The sequence below is a fragment of the Lissotriton helveticus genome, chromosome 1_1 (genome assembly GCF_964261635.1).
Source record: "Lissotriton helveticus chromosome 1_1, aLisHel1.1, whole genome shotgun sequence".
NCBI lineage: Eukaryota > Metazoa > Chordata > Amphibia > Caudata > Salamandridae > Lissotriton > Lissotriton helveticus.
The window spans coordinates 428,127,550-428,141,545 of NC_136057.1; the positions used below are offsets into that span (position 1 = coordinate 428,127,550).

General features: G+C 43.1%; 1 protein-coding gene across 2 annotated transcripts in view; it reads left to right on the forward strand.

The window, feature by feature from the left end:
• Positions 1 to 13,996, forward strand: part of BICD1 (BICD cargo adaptor 1) — an 801,460-nt gene that overhangs the window by 475,168 nt on the left and 312,296 nt on the right. For both annotated transcript variants that reach the window (XM_078673795.1, XM_078673794.1), the window contains exon 5: positions 3,381 to 4,475. In XM_078673795.1, the coding sequence (XP_078529921.1) occupies positions 3,381 to 4,475 (1,095 nt within the window). The remainder of the gene's footprint in view (positions 1 to 3,380; positions 4,476 to 13,996) is intronic.

Here is a 13,996-nt window from a genome sequence, read left to right on the forward strand (position 1 = left end):
CAAGGTAACAAATGGTTTGGGCAACCTCAGAACATGACAACCCTGATTCCCCAAGAAATCGTGGTAACAAAGGTAGAACTTTTTCGCTCAGTTACTCCTGCTCACTCAGAAAGTTACACAAGAAATACACAAAGGGACGTTTTCAATATTTATTGAACCATTAAGATTCTTGTCTAAAATATATGTGCTGCATTGATCAATATAATGTAAACAGAAGGGCCCCCTACAAATGGGTAAGAGTTCCTTTAGACAGGAAAAAATTGAAATGTAAACACCTAGGGCAACTCAAATATTTTCTAAATTAACATAATATAGCTTCACATCAACTTACAGGGACAAAAGACCATACTATAAACAAATACAACATTTTTTTTTCAACAATAGAGTATAAGTATTAAATCGATTTATCCACTACCATACTTCAGTCATAACTGCATTCACTCAAAATCCTTCAGCACAATAGGAACAAGGTACACAGACACGACAATATCAACAGAAATAGGATAAACTGATGATATTGTGTAGTTCCTAGAATATCATGAGCTTTTCATCAAGATCGAAAAGACACAGTCTATAAATACAAAAGATTTATATGATCAGGTGACAGTCAGTGGCTGGAAACACGTGTTCCAGCACAAAAGTGCCTTCGTCAGGAAACCAAATGGTAGACTCCATATTCAATAGTACATGCACTGCACCGTGACCTTCTAGATGACATAGAAAAGTTTTTATACGCTCAAAGTACCGAGACCTATTGAGTGACATAATGGAAAAAGTTTAAATTTGTACCCCGATGTAGGCTCCAGAACCATTGTATCAGTTGATGGTCTAAGAATGATGCTTAAAATGTATCTGGAAGTGATATTTATACTTGATTGTTTAAATAAAATACATTTTGTATTTGTTTATAGTGTGGTCTGTTGTCCCTATAAGTTGATGTAATGCTACATTATGTTAATTTAGAACATATTTGAGTTGCCCTAGGTGTTTACACTGCAATGATTAATAGACAGAAGCAGATAAAAGTTATTAGCAATATAGGAACAGTGAAAAAGATAAGCAATTTCACCATCGTTCTAAAACAGTGTGTATAAGTACTGGGTATAGTGTACTAGGGACGGTGTTCTGCCAAGAATCTCCTGTTGGACGATCTAACTCCCCATTACCTGAAGATAAGGTATGTAAGCCCCTCTCTTGGTCACAAGTTGGACATCCCTCCTCTCAATGGGTAAACAGGAATCAGCCAAGCTGAGACTCTGACACAGCAACAACCTCGCATCGACAGCAGGCAGAGTGCTATAATTTGAGAATGGAAAAGCGTGTATATTTATAATAACATCATTGATGCTTCCTTTTCCAGGCTTCAGCTGGGCCGACATTATTTACTGTGTTTTGATAGCCATATCGCCTAATGAGCAATGCTACAGCATATGTTAATTTAAAAGATGCTAAAATTATTAAAAAGGCAATCACACAGTTTTAAAACCAAAGCATACAGGAAGCCAGTATTCAAAATGTAAAAGCAAATAAAAAACACATTTAAAATGACTTTAAGTTGTTAAAACAGGCTGAATCAAAAGTTCTCACCAAACAGAATAGCCAATTTGTTATGTGTTCCGAGAGGTGGACAAAACATTTGTTCCAAACCACCGCAGACGATGATCCCAGAGACACACCTCCGAGCAGGTTTGTAAAGCAAATGGGTTCCCATCCTACCCCCACAGCAGCTGATAAAGGGGTGAGCATAGCCAGTGGAACATCCACAGAAGCAGAACCAAGATCCAACTCCCCAGGAGCAGAAGGCTCCTAGAATGTATTCGGATGCAATGGTAAACGCGAAGGACAGTAATACAAATGTACCTTTAAGGGGCCCATCCAGTATACCTCAACAATCAGATCTGCTTTCACAAATCTTCCAGATACCTTTGGTAGCTCAGATACACACATCCCATGCATTCAGAAATCCAGCTCTCGTGGTCGAGCTTTCTCCTGCATTGCTCCTAATGTGTGAATGACCTGCAGTTAAACATCACAGCAAAACATTCAATCCTCCTCCTTACTTCTTGAATTCTGTAAGAAGCTAATGACCTGGCTTTTTTACTCATCACTCTTAGCCCTAGGGTGCCAAGACCCACATCTGCTCAGCACCAAGGTATTCTCTTGAGGGATAGTGCACTTTCCACATCACCATAAGATAAAATAAAATAACTTAACATAACATCAACACCTCACAACTATGTACCTTCCCAGGTATGCAGGGACCTTGTGACACATAGCAGAGTGTCTGCCTTGCCTAATCTATATATTGAGACCTGCTAACAAGGTGTTGTATCACTCAGTGTGCCCTTAAGTTTTATTTGTCACTTGCTGCTTAGGGTTGAGGCATTTTCCACTCTCCTCCCAGCTCTGCCATTGAGGTGCTATGGAGAGACTTTATGTATTGAGTCATTTCCCATCATGATCCTCCAAAGATGAAGAAGCAGACCAACAATACCAGCCAGATCTCTTTTTTCCCAATGATCAGAAATACGTGTGAACATAGCACCATACAAAGAAATAATCATGCACAAATGCGCATGTACATAAGCAACATACTATACTCTTTACTGTTAAACTCAGGATGTGAAGGCAGAATAGCTTTTGAGGCTCTGACTTATCTGCTCCACGTTATGTAATTTCTAATATAAATAGAAAATTGTGCTGAGCATCCGCCTGGTGAGTTGCTGACCGAAAGTGAGAAGGTAAGTAGGTATCTTTTAGGTGAAATGTTGCACAGCCTAAATTCTCAACAACCCAGGGAGCAGCAAACCCTACTGAAATGAGCAGTCACCACCAATACGGATGCATAAAAAAACGCCCATTGAGTTGAGAGGCAGCCAGTTGTAGATCCAGATATCAAAGTTCTCCTCGTAAGGCGCTGCATTCCACCAGGCCAGAAGTTCATAGTATATTGTTTCTAGCATATTCCCCTGTCTTTACCAATATGACGTTGAAATGTGCAAGATGTGTGCTGTACCACCTGTGGACCAACCGTACTTATTTATTCATGCCTCTGCTATCTGATTCAGTGTGGTGGGCACTCAAGAAAACTATCAAGTAAAGAAAGCAATCATTTATCTAATTGCCACTTTTACAGCATCACAAATTTCGAATCCATGTCGAGTCTGTTCTGTTTGTCATTACATTAATGTGTTTTGTGATTAGCATCGTCTCTGTAAATCTGCTAGGACTTTACTTGAGGGTGTTCAAACTGTTTGTCTTATATACATGTGTTTCACAATGATTGTAAACACTGTAAGAACAGGGCTTGTGGACAAAACAACTGAAATCATTCAGAATTTTTCCTGTATTTTGATACACAACTTTTCTTTGTTTTGCAGGTTGAGCGGGAAAATGCCATTCTTCTGACCAACCTGCAGGAGTCGCAGACTCAGCTGGAGCACACACAGGGGGCGCTAACGGAGCAGCACGAGCAGGTGCACCGGCTGACGGAGCATGTCAACGCCATGCGGAGGCTGCAGAGCAACAAGGACTTCAAGGGGGACATGGACTGCGGCAGGGCCACAGACTCAGGGGAGGGCACTCATGACTATGACGTGGATATCAACGGCTTGGAGATTCTAGAGTGCAAGTACAAGTTGGCTGTCACAGAAGTGATTGAGCTGAAAGCTGAACTCAAAACCTTAAAGGAAAAGTATAATAAACATGTAGAAAATTATACAGAGGAAAAAGCAAAGTTTGTGAGTAGAGTTCAAATGTTTGATGAGCAGGTATCGCGAATGGATAAAGAAAGAAAAGAAAGTCATGAGAAGCTCATGAACATGGAGCAAGAGCTGCACTTGATGACAAGTGTCGCAAACGAAAACCATAATACCCTCAACACAGCCCAGGATGAGCTGGTCACTTTCAGCGAGGAGCTGGCGCAGCTCTATCATCACGTGTGTCTTTGCAACAATGAAACTCCAAACAGGGTCATGTTGGACTATTACAGGCAAAGCAGAGGGAACCGCAGCGGAAGCCTTAAGGGTCCTGATGACCCCAAAGGTCTCTTGTCCCCGCGACTCACCCGAAGAGGCATGGCATCGCCGGTAGAGGCAAAGAACCTATCTGACCTGGTCCCAAAAGAAAGCACAGAGACCAGTAAAGAACAAAGCTCACCAAAAATGCCTATCATTTCTCCGGTCATCACCGCACCGCCATCTTCCCCAGTCTCCGATGCTAGCGACATTCGTAAGGAGCCCATGAATATATATAACCTCAATGCTATCATAAGAGACCAGATCAAACATTTGCAGAAGGCGGTGGACAGGTCCTTGCAGCTCTCCCGACAACGCGCAGCAGCAAGGGAACTGGTGCCCATGATTGACAAGGACAAGGAATCCTTATTGGAGGAGATTCTGAAACTGAAGTCTCTGTTGAGTACTAAGCGAGAACAAATTGCAACCCTAAGAGCAGTTTTAAAAGCCAACAAACAGGTACCCAGCTATTTTGGTGCTAACATGTCTGTATTAATCTTGGCATTAATGCTTTTGCAGCAAAGAGCACTCTTCCCAGTCACTGACATCAGATTTCACTTTCATTGGTGTAATCCTCTCATTTTCGTATTGCAATTGTGAGGTAAGAGTGAAGGTGAGGGACAGCAGGATCCCGACAATTTTCCAATAACTAAATGCTATACTTAATTATCACTCCCTTCTATTTGTTTTTTCTCTAGAAGCTGGTAACATTTATTGTTTTTCTTACTCACTGGTACTCATTTTATCAACCTTGGAATGTTAAAAGGCTAAGTGGAGAAAGCAGGTTTCAAATCTGTGCCCTTCAGGTTACACTCAGATCTCTACAATGGATGCATCAGTTCCTTCTCTATGTGTGTTGCTGTACAGGGGGGTGGTTCAGGGCTGCCATGACTCAGCACTGAAAATATCCCTGGGCATATTCTATACATAACTCTCTACTAGTACCTGCATCCAATTGAGCATTCCACTTACTCCTCTCACTTAAATCACCTCCCATTTACTGGTAGCGTGCTCCATCTAGCTTGAAAAACAAGCGACCCATTATAGGAAGGCAGAAGGACCCAGGATTTGGGGTAGGTAGCATGTTATTTAACACGTAGGGAGAAGCAAGAGGCTGGGAAGGGCCCACGCCCGCCTCTAAAGTGACTGCAAAACACAACTATTGGTGTGGAGTCCATATGGTAAAAGCATCTGGGGTAAACTACCAGTTGCTACTCTAATGATCCTATTAGGATAAAGCTGGTGTGTCTTCTACTGAATCTGGCAATTCCAAGAATCGGAAGAGGTGGACTCACTCACGTATTGTGACATGCTTCATCATAGGCTACCTCGTCCCACCCTGGTGAGATGGTACTATCAAAGAGAACTCGACCTCTGACTGGACTATCCAGAGAGAGTTCATAGATATTAATCTTGTTTCTGGACAACGTGGGTCATGATTTTTTGCGAAAAATACCTCGGGTATAACAAAGAAGTATCCTTTTATTAAGGTGGTACCCTTGGCATAATTAAAAAAGTACTGTAAGGTATTGACTAGGTATTTAGGTGGATGCTACGATCCTTGCATACCAATAGATTGAACCAACATGTTTCTACCCTTTTAAAAGCCTAAGTGGTCTTGGGCATTCATTAGGGTTACTGTCTTGGGCCCTGACCTTTATTTAAAGAGAGGGTAAGGAATTTTGTTAGTAAATCCAGAGGAGACCTACCTCTCTGAAGGTAAGCACTTGGATGTTATATCTAGTGCCTGCAGGTGTATTGCCTCATGGTCTGTTGTAGGGGGCATTTCCTATAGTCACACATACATCAAGGAGACATGCCCACTTTGATCCTACCCATCCCATATCAACAGCCATCCTGTAGACGTCTGGCTCTCTTTTTACTAACTAATTTCCTCACCCTGTGTGCCACATTAATTTTTACGGCCTGAGACTTTCCACATAGTGATAAATTGCTGAATCTTAGCAAGTAGGGGGTTCAGGTTGTCTTCTATAACATTTAGACCAGCGTTCAGAAGAATTCTTAACTATTTGAGATTATTTGGTTTCACTGAAAAACTGTGTGGTCCTAGCACAAATATAGTAGAAGCAAGAGTCAAGGGCATAGCATCTCATTTCCCCCAGTTAATGCGGTAGCCTGAAAAGGTAGAATGTTTAAATATCAGGGTCGTAAGATGTGCAAAGGATGTTGCAGGTTTGGAGAGAGTCAATAATATGTCATCAGTTTAAACTAATCAATGTATATTTCAGGACCCCCTGCTACTACTAACAATTGCCAGGGCAGAGAAAACACAATTGTACAGACAAATCCCTAAGCAAATTACTTTTTACTTCATAATGTTTGATACATTAATGTGAAGCCCAATCATACACAAGAAGGAAAAAATAAACATCCTTTGTTTTTACAAAATATCTCTAAAAACTATGCAATTCAGTGTCTGTAACATTACTGATTCAAAACAGAATAAATCATTTCAGGCATTTCTCTCATACAAACATGCATTCAATAATCAAAACAAGATCTTGATTACCTGAATACAGAATTGATGTATGATGTTGCTTGATAGCCTTAGTTCGAATTATACAATTATACAATTTATGACATATCTTTCTCATAAGATCAAATCTAATATCTGAGAGTAATCATTATTTTCAAGTCGTAATTAAATAGGTCATAGGATATAACAATAAGTATATTCAGCTTGAGAGGGAATGTAGTGGCTTTGATTATCGATGAATCTTCATGGAATCAAGTCTAAGCGCATTTCGGTAACCCAAGCGCCTTCATCAGGAAAGGCTCAAGTAAAACATACTTCAAAATATATAGTAAGTACAGACAGCCTTCTCAGTTTGTTATAAAAAAATATATTGTTAAAAAAGAGAATAGAAAAGGTGAAAAGAAAGTGGATGCTCCAGTGAAAAAGGCCTTCACCAAATTAGAGCGTCTAATTGAATCTTATCATCAAAAGATAAAAGAACAAGCAAAAAAGAAAAGAATGAGGGCCCAGTAAGGCTCTCAGATTCAACAGGGTGTTTGCAACTCAGACGTGCAAAAAATAAGGATGAATCCTTACCAATGCTGGTAGTACAGAAAACTGATTCAACTGGGAAATCCTAAAATTGCTGAGAGAAAAAAATATACAGGGACAAATAGTTTGCACAAACAACAGTTGATGGACAGAATGCAGGGCAATGTTATACATTCACCCCAGTACAGAGATCTGGGACATTTTTTTGCTCACCACACCACCCCAGTTCAGACATGCAAATCAGCCTTGACCCTTTGCCTCATGGGAACAGTCCAGCCCGAACTGCCAAGCCATGTCTTCCCTGTACCTGAATCAAGCAGCCTAGGACCGGTTACTGGCTATCAGCCGTCATCAGCCAGGATAGCTTGACTCCAGTGGCGTGGAGAGCACGGGACTCACGTCTGAGCATACCCGTCCCACTCGGGGTGACAAATGCAAAAACAACAGTTGATGGACAGAATGCAGAACAATGTCATACATTCACCCCAGTACAGAGATCTGGGCCTAAATCCATAGTTTTTTTGCTCACCACACCACCCCAGTTCAGACATGGCCATATGCAAATCAGACTTGACCCTGTGCCTCATGGGAACAGTCAAGCCTGAACTGCCAAGCCATGTCTTCCCTGGACCGGAATCACGCATCCTAGGACCGGTTTCTGGCTATCAGCCGTCATCAGCCAGGATAGCTTGACTCCAGTGGCGTGGAGAGCACAGGACTCACGTCTGAGCATACCCCTCCCACTCGGGGTGACAAATGCAAAAACAACAGTTGATGGACAGAATGCAGAACAATGTCGTACATTCACCCCAGTACAGAGATCTTGGCCTAAATCCATCGTTTTTTTGCTCATCACACCACCCCAGTTCAGACATGGCCATATGAAAATCAGCCTTGACCCTGTGCCTCATGGGAACAGTCAAGCCCGAACTGCCAAGCCATGTCTTCCCTGGACTGGTATCACGCATCCTAGGACCGGTTTCTGGCTATCAGCCGTCATCAGCCAGGATAGCTTGACTCCAGTGGCGTGGAGAGCACGGGACTCACGTCTGAGCATACCCCTCCCACTCGGGGTGACAAATGCAAAAACATCAGTTGATGGACAGAATGCAGAACAATGTCATACATTCACCCCAGTACAGAGATCTTGGCCTAAATCCATTGTTTTTATTTCTCACCACACCACCCTAGTTCAGACATGGCCATATGCAAATCAGCCTTGACCCTGCGCCTCATGGGAACAGTTGAGCCCGAACTGCCAAGCCATGTCTTCCCTGGACCGGAATCAAGCATCCTAGGACCGGTTTCTGGCTATCAGCCGTCATCAGCCAGGATAGCTTGACTCCAGTGGCGTGGAGAGCACAGGACTCACGTCTGAGCATACCCGTCCCACTCGGGGTGACAAATTTGCTCACCACACCACCCCAGTTCAGACATGGCCATAAGCAAATCAGCCTTGACCCTGTGCCTCATGGGAACAGTCCAGCCCGAACTGCCAAGCCATGTCTTCCCTGGACCGAAATCAAGCATCCTAGGACCGGTTTCTGGCTATCAGCCGTCATCAGCCAGGATAGCTTGACTCCAGTGGCGTGGAGAGTACGGGACTCACGTCTGAGCATATCCGTCCCACTCGGGGTGACAAATGCAAAAACAACAGTTGATGGACAGAATGCAGAACAATGTCATACATTCACCCCAGTACAGAGATCTGGGGCTAAATCCATAGTTTTTTTGCTCACCACACCACCCCAGTTCAGACGTGGCCATATGCAAATCAGCCTTGACCCTGTGCCTCATTCATGGGAACAGTCCAGCCCGAACTGCCAAGCCAATAGCCAATAGTTTGAACAGACCACTGTAAGGACAAATAAGAAAAATATTTTAGGGCCTTTGAATTTCAAATTCATCAAGAAATCATCTAGTGTGCACATAATGGAGAATCCTCTATAATGATGCCTTAAAAGATCTTTAAAATGCATATTGTACCTTGTTCAGTTCCCATCGGGTGCCCGGCAAAATAGTGGAAGAAGTAATTTCTAGTACGATGTAGTAAGTATCAATATTGATAAAAGAAATTAAATAAGATATCCATCTAAATGAATCTAAATGCAGGGCATAAGGAAGAATGAATCACTAGAAAAGATTGAATGAAGGAAAATTCCTGTCAGTCCCATTTAAAATTGCCACAGAGGTAACCATCTTAACTGTCGGTATAGCCATGATGGATCTTATCAATAAGTATTTACCCTAAAATGTAGGTTCTTCTCCTCATGGTCATTTCCACAAATCGAGAAAAAGGGGTATTGAAGATACAGCTTAGCTCGTTTGTGGATACCTATGTATCAAGAGACATCACTCAAATGTGGAAAAGTAAATTTTGCCATGTTCTGTGTCCCTACGTGTCATCCATCATATGTTATGTGTGCATGATAACTATGCATATGTTATTCCCCACGTTTGATTAAAGACGCAATTACAGTTGTGTCCATCTCTAGTATGCTAGTTTCCAGTCCTCGTGAATACTACGAATATTAGGCCTATGTAAAGCTACGTTGCCACGTTTCTCAGTGTGCACGTTGTTCCATTGTAAAGTCCCCGTTTCTAGGCCTCAAAAGGGCCCGGACACCAGATTCAGCTCCTGTCTCCTGAAGCCTCGCTGAGGAGCGATACAGCCCCCACCTGTATCCTCGACCCTTCACTTACTTCCTGCCTCTCAGTGCCCGGTGCAGCCTGGCTCTGCCTCTGAGTCTGCCAAGAGTATGTTATGAGTCCAGTTATCAGTTCAGCCCTCCTTTTCTGCATTCCTAAGCTACTGAATCGCATCAATAGTTTCCGTCATTGTCTAGCCTTCATGTCTCCACGTTAGAGAAATACTGCATTTAATGGTCATTTCATATTCTTCATCACGCACTACATGTAGAATAATGCATGGTCCAGTCTCAGAATCAAGTTAGCCTTTCCCCTCCTAACTTCTAGTTCATATCAACATGTTCCCTAAACATCAGATACTAGATAGGGTTTAGGTACATGTCGCTCCGACTCTCCAGACTTCAGTCTCTGCTCCTAGCACAGAGTTCATAGCCCCCAGCTTCTCCTAGTGATACGTCATTGCTAGTTTGCGCGCACCATCAGGTTAGAGGTCCCGGCTCCTCAGGTAGCCCCCTCCATGGTTTCCGCCCCATTCATGACATATTCTGTTACGTTTGCATCACATGTCTATGTATACGCCCCGTTACACCTACTTTCGCCCTTATCTTTCGCGACTGCTACGCGTCACACCTTTTGCTCCACCCACTGCTACGCCTACTGCAATGTAATGCTATGTGTTTGCGTTATGTATATATGCTCATGTATTGTTATTAAAAGCCAGCGCGCTCATCCCAGATCCAGCCCCAGCAGCTGCTGGGCCCTGTCATCCTATTCCTATGCAGGTTGTCCTGTTCCTGTCCCTATGCTGTATTAAACCTGCAAAACTCCTACTACCTCGAATCTTGACTCTTATTTATTGAGCTATCTGTTATTCATTTATACATTCAAAAAAATAGGGTATTATTTATTTATTTACCACATAATGGCGCCCGAACAGGGACTTGCCCTTTCCCCACGCGTCGGTGAAGCCACGCCGACCCCCTGACCCTCTGCAGTCGTGACGGAACTCTTCTGCGCAGTGGCAGATATTTCTGCTCAAGTATCCCTCAGGCCCACGGAGGAGACGGAGGAGGCGGTCCAGCATCCAGACGAGACGGTGGAGGAACGCGGCGAGTCCCGACCAGAGCCCAAGCCAAGAGTCCAAGGTCCGAGGTATCCGGAGGTCCACCCGTAACTGAAGTCCGAAGTCCGAAGTTCGTCGTCCGTCGTCGTAGCAGTCCAGTCCAGTCTGAGGCCTTCCGTTCTTGCTGCCCGGTGAGTACCGTTACTGGGGTGGTATCTAGACAGGGTCAATTTAATTGACTCTGGTCTGTGGGTTGGTGGTACACAGTCCCACAAACGAAGTGCCCACTTCGGTGGATACGGGTCCTGACGTGTCTCTTTATGAGACCGGTAAGTTTCGTACTGTTTCAGCAGTGCATCTAGTTTCTGTTCTAGTCAGTTTCTGTTCTCGAGAAAATTTATGTGTTCTGTTCTCAGTATTTCCAGGTAGTATTCTGTTCGAACTGTTATTTTAAATGTTTTTCATGTATTTCAATGTCGTGGTATGAATGGGGAATAAGTATCGTGTTCATTGTGTATTGTATTGTGTCTAGATTACAGTTCAGTCATGCCCATATTTTCCAAGTTACGTCAGTTAAAAACTAGAAAGGGTCTGCTGGAAGCAGCAGTTCCCGTCCCGCCCAGGGACAGTCCAGGTCACTTTATGTATCATATTGTATCTAGATTTATGGGTAGAGTATACCAAACAGTTAGAAGAAAAGTATAGATGGCCCGTATCGGGTACATGGGATGCCGAATGCATCATGCGAGTAGAAGAGGCATTATGGAAAAAGAAAGCCAGACAGTCACAGAAAGATGCCATTGAGTTATGGCGCAAAGAAGCTCATAAAAGAACCGAAAAGGAAATCAGAAAGTCAGAATTAAGTAGAGAATCCTTAGAACGAGCACAAGAAAAAGAATTAATCGAGATAGGTGAACAAGTCAAAACTGAACAGAGAGACAGACAGAGGAATGCCCTTATAAAGGGTATGTATCCTCTTCTTGCCGAGGGCTTGCCAAAAGCGACCCCAGAGGCATCCAGTAATTTCCCGCCACCATTAGTTCCGACCAAGCTACGTCACAAACAGACCGCAGCTGATATTTTTATTTCGTCCTATTTGGACGACACAGTCCCAGAATATGCAAATCCTGTTCGCGCTCCGCCAGTCCCTGTAAATCAGGCACTTCCCGCTCCTCCAGACTCCGGAGTACCTGTTACGGTACCCCCGGTCCAGCCAGCATTTCAATTTCCCGCTCCGCCACGAAGAATATCAGTCGACGATTCTAGTCTAGGGGCCGCAGGAGGAGGTCCTCCTCAAACCCCGCCGCCACGCAAGCGTTTATCAGCACTCGAATTACATGCTCAAGCATCACAGCGTACTCCCAAGAGTAATAAGTCTGTTGCAGAAATCAGGCAAGCCCTTGGCGAATGTGCCTATGACCCAGTCCCAGGCGAGAATAATATGGTTTTATATTCAGTACGCGTAAGGAGGGTGACCGAGTATCTAGTCACCCTACCCAATATGAAAGAAGATCTAGACAGAATATATCGTTTCATCCGTACAGGGGATGATCCAGAAAGTATTAGTGATGCCATGTCTCAAAGGAAAGCTGAGATCCAGCGTATGATATTAAAGTTTTTAATTAACTGTCTAATAAGAGAACAAGATTACCCGTCTAAAGATCAGGCCGAAATGAAAATCCTGACAAAGTGGAGTGATAATATAGCCGAGGGTAAGCACAATACCATTAGTGCCATGGAGAGTATGTACAAGAAAATCCGTAGAGAAATAATAAAGATACACGAACAACGTAAAGCAGCACAAGTAAGCGAGAAAGAAAGTATTTCTGATACTGAAGAGGTAGAGGACGAGAATACCGCCAGAATAGCGTATGTAGGAAAATCTAGATTTCCAGATCGCCATTTACGCCTAGAACACAAGTCAATTTTCCATCATTCAGCACCAGAACAAGGTTCCTTAGAACAAGTGTTCCAAGCTACCGATCACATTCTAAAATCACGAATCGGTTACAGTGAGTTAAGTACCATGCATGAACAGGAACTAGCCCGATCAGCAGTCCGATGGATTACTGATTCTACCACTTTTCCAGACGAAATAGTGGCACAGATGTTTCTGAAATTGCCCCCAGCCGAGCAGCGACTGGTGGGTATGTATATGATCCAGCACCTCATTACTTTGTATGAGGGTCAGCACTCTGATCCAGGTCCGTTACACGATATCCTGAACGAGTTACTCCAGTATAGATGGAGAGGTCTAGGTACCGATTTAATTAGTGTAATTCTAGAACAGCGCCACAAATATAGAACGTTTCTGAACCCGCATTTTGTTCATGTCTCACCCCCAGAAAGTAAACCATTTTACATGGAAAGACAGAACCCGTTACGAGAAGTGCATCCAGTTAAGACAGAGGACGGTGAAATGCAACGAGTGTTTGTGTACACCCCGATTACAAAGATGGAACTCCTCGAAATGAAGAAATTAATTCCCTGTCATGACAAAGATCCAGCAGGGTTCCATAGAGAATTAAAAGACATGCTCCGTATGGGAGAATACACTTACCCAGATATCATTAAAATGTTAAAGGTCCTGTTGCCCGCAGGGGTGTATGAAAAGCTAAAGGAAAAAGAATGGGAGGTGGGAGAGAAAAAGATAGATTGGGCAGTTCTAGAAGCTGAAGATAAGTCACGTGTACCAGGTACCGGTCTAGGAGAGAAATGTAAAGAATTACCAGAATTATTGATACAAGTTTTACCCAGATTATTGACAACTAGAAAAGAAGACTGGGATGCAATCTCAGCCTGTAAACAAAAGCAAGATGAGGATATTAGTGATTTTTATTCTAGATTTGAAAAATGTTTCAGTATCAACAGTGGCCTCAAGACGAGTAGTGAGTCATACCCTCATCTTTTTGTTACTAAATTAGTCGAGAATTCAAGCCCACAAGTTAAAAATCGAGTTCTGAAAGTCGAAAGTACCTGGCAAGCTAATACCCCGTCCCAGATGTTGCAGATGCTTCAGTACCACCAGAATAGAATCAGGGAAGAGCAAGAACACGAGAGAAAACGTATGAAAGACACGAAAATGAAAGTACTAGTTGCACAATCTGTTCCTCAAGACAGTCAGAAGAGGGGTCCGAATCAAGCCAGTCATCTTGCAGCTCCCGTTAAAGGGAACTGCAATTATTGTAAACAGCCAGGTCATTTTATAAATGAGTGTGCAGTTCTGAAACACAACATAGC